Consider the following 3,324-nt stretch of genomic DNA (forward strand, 5'->3'; position numbering starts at 1 on the left):
CTTTATCTTAGGGTTGTTGATATCTCCCTTTTAGAAATAAGAGAGAGATTTACGAAGACAGTTACTTAGATAAATGTTAGGTTTCTGCTTACGTTGACTCCGACCTCTTTGAAGAGGTCGGATAGACAGTGAAAACCAATTTTATAAATTAGACCTTTTAGTTTAGGAAATTTATAGTGTACAGATCGATGAGCATACAGAGAGCGTACAGAGATTCCATTATTCCTTCTGCTTGAGTTCCTAATCGACACGTGGTCATGGTGTGGAGGCATGGGGATGCGGGCTGAGAGGGCTGGCGAATAGGGGGCTCTTCAAGCGCGATGGCTGGCTTGCAGCAACTGTAACAGCGCCACCATAAAGGCCGTGGAAACGTGATGGGTCTTTGGGCTGGACGTTGAAATCCCGAGAAATGGGCTCATTCATACTCTTGCTTGTCAATCTTTGCTTCCTGTGGACTGAGAAATGAATTTTTGGACTGAAAATAAATGGGGTCGAAAAAAAAATCGATGGAGTGAAATAAACGCCGGAGGGAGATGGCCCAAAAGGGTAAATGTCCGTAGAGTGAAATTGCAACCCCATGGTCTTATGATAAAGTTACCAAATTTAAAAGAAAAATACAATAGAATAAAAAATAATCCAATGGAGATAAGTGCGCCATTACATCTAGCAGGTTTAGCAATAACCACCTATAAGTGCGGACCTCCTCATCCTCCAACAATGCGAACCCAAATATAGTTGTTTGTTTGTGGTGATTTGATCCAGAGAAAACCACCAGTGGCTTCTTGTACTTTTTAGATCGGTACGTCGAATCAAAGGCCAAGACGTCACCAAAAAGCTGATAATCCGTCATCATCTCACCGTCAGTCCAAAATAGGCTGCCCAAACGATTGTCCGGGGTTCGTGTGTATCTCGCCACGCTCCTCATGTCAGCATTTGCCTTTCCCTCCAAATAACTGATAGTCGCCACGGCGTCACCGTCGATTATTCGTGCAACCCTTTGCCCGTGAACATAATTATACACATCCCGTTTGGTAAATCGGAGCATGCCATACCCACCAACTTGCCCCGCCATGTAAGCCATTGTTTTCGACGTTGCGATCCCAAATTGCTTCCAACTATCCACCTGTGCCTTGTCACCCTCACTCATCTTCCGATTACTAGGAAGGAGACGTGCGAACACTGCTGGGGCAAGCTCGTGGTTGTGTTCGTCTACGATGGTGCTGACCCTCCACACACTATGCTGCATATCATAGTAAATCTTCAACTTTGCCTTGCAGTCCGTGCGACTCTCCAACCTCTCCTCCCTTACTCGCTCATGACGGTCGTAGTGCTTTGGATGTCTTGTACCTTGTCGATGACAGAAAAAGTCTCTCCTAATCAACACCCCATTCACACGAGCTACATCTCCCTTCCGAACTCCGAAACCCCTTAATTTAGCGAATTCCTTGTAGGCAGCGTAAGCATCCTCCTTAGTTGCAAACTCTTTTCCCAAGAAGTCCTTCGCAGCGACTGGCCGGCGGAGACAACCCTCTGCCACATCATCTGCATCACCCGACCCATCACCATCATCGGCACCACCTTCACTATTTTCCCCGCTAGCGCCACCCGCACTGCATTCGAGGTTCTCCTCGTCGTCGTATGTATCACCACTAGGACAATAATGTCCACAACTATCATCGGAGGCACTCCCAACCGAGTCTTCGCCCTCACTGTTAAACGAATGACTGAAATCCATTGGAAACAACTTGGTAACCTTCTAGCCTGGTCACATACAAAATAGACAAATCATGCTCACAACCACGCCGTTAGTACAGTCAAAACATTGACCAATGCTATCATAAACGGACTATATCTTACTCCACAAATAAGGCAAAACCAATGGGTCTAAACATACCTCACCAACTTTAGTGCATATTAAATAAGTTAAATTTCGAAAAAATTAATAACCTACCCGGCACCGTAACTTTATCTGCGTTCCCGGCAGAATTGTAGCCAAAAGGATAAAAACCCTATCCAAATTTTATCGCCGCGAATTAAAAAAACAAAAAAAGCAACCGGTCATATAATATAAAAAAAATCACGATCTAATAAGAAATCGGTTACAACCATCTTTTCGTCTTATAGTCCATGGTTTCTCGCTATGAAACAAAACATTGAAATTACCATGTCGATGTCTCTAGTGTCTATAAAGGTGTCCTTCCTTAGTAGGTTGATACAACTCCTTACTTTCACAAAATCACCCTAGCAAAAGTCCGAGACATCAAACTTATTACTAAACCACGACAACTACCTATGGGGCGGTAACAGGAACTGACCTCTCAACAGCCATGTATAGATTATGTTGCCTAGATTGCTAGCAGTACCTGTTGCATTAACAATTTCCCAAACCCACAATACATTGAACTTACTAATTTCTCACTATATACTATTTCTAAAGAATCTACCAATTTGTTCATACCAGACTTCGTCGAATGCTAACAATGATCTAATTTAGCTTACTCTTTTACCAACTACCCTAATCCTTTAACCACAACATCACAATTCAGATTTTCACCTCCATGCCAATACCAGAACATACAATTTCACAAAACAACTTTCAGACGCAATACTCAAATTCAACCTAACCTGATAGTATTTCGAGACCCGAGCTCAAAGCTGATCCTTCACTGGGCAAACCAGCTCCAACCTTCGACTGACAGGCACCGTGGATGACGAGCAATAACACCCACTACAGGACAACCACACCTCAGAGGCATGGCGGCTGTGATCACCACCGATCCTTTGTTTCCATCGATCCTTGGGTACCACGCATGCTCTGGAGAATGGCGTCGGTGGAGAGGTCTTTCACCGGGAGGGCGCAGCCGTGACAGACGAGGAAGCCAACCGCCGGAGATAGCAACAGTCACCAGACCCGCGGCGGCTATCTTGGTGAACGCTTCTAGGGTTTTTCCGAGTGACAGGGAAAGACTGATCCACCCACACCAACAACTCCCTTGGTTACCCCAACTTGTTTTGCGAACAAACCTGAAGGTCCAACAACACCACTAACGGGACACTCTACAACGAAAATCCCGTTCTGAATGGCGCTATAAAGCCGGCTCACCAAGCCCTTGAATGAGTCTCCCCAGCTACTTGAGACAAATCTGCTTTCAGCCATACATAGACAACACGTGTCCACAGCAGATTCAATAAAAATAAGAATATGTAAATCTATACAAATATGCATCTTTACAGTAGATCGACCCTTTAGTTTAATTTAGATCTAACTTATCATTTGGGTCAGGATATGAATAAATGCTATTTTAATAACTAAATTATTTGAAT

The 3,324-nt window shown here is 44.1% G+C and overlaps 1 protein-coding gene across 2 annotated transcripts; it reads right to left on the reverse strand.

Moving 5' to 3' along the window:
• Positions 569 to 3,063, reverse strand: LOC110264811 (protein FAR1-RELATED SEQUENCE 5-like). 2 transcript variants are annotated; one of them, XM_021107091.1, is made up of 2 exons: positions 2,659 to 3,063; positions 569 to 1,764 (listed from the first exon to the last, which is right to left on the reverse strand). In XM_021107091.1, the coding sequence occupies exon 2, from the start codon at positions 1,733 to 1,735 to the stop codon at positions 584 to 586; it is 1,152 nt and encodes a 383-aa protein (XP_020962750.1). In that variant the 5' UTR covers positions 1,736 to 1,764; positions 2,659 to 3,063; the 3' UTR covers positions 569 to 583. The 2 variants fall into 2 exon arrangements, with proteins under 2 accessions (XP_020962750.1, XP_020962749.1); XM_021107090.1 differs by having other exon boundaries at positions 569 to 1,761; positions 2,626 to 3,061.

This window comes from Arachis ipaensis, chromosome B07 (assembly GCF_000816755.2).
Source record: "Arachis ipaensis cultivar K30076 chromosome B07, Araip1.1, whole genome shotgun sequence".
Lineage (NCBI taxonomy): Eukaryota > Viridiplantae > Streptophyta > Magnoliopsida > Fabales > Fabaceae > Arachis > Arachis ipaensis.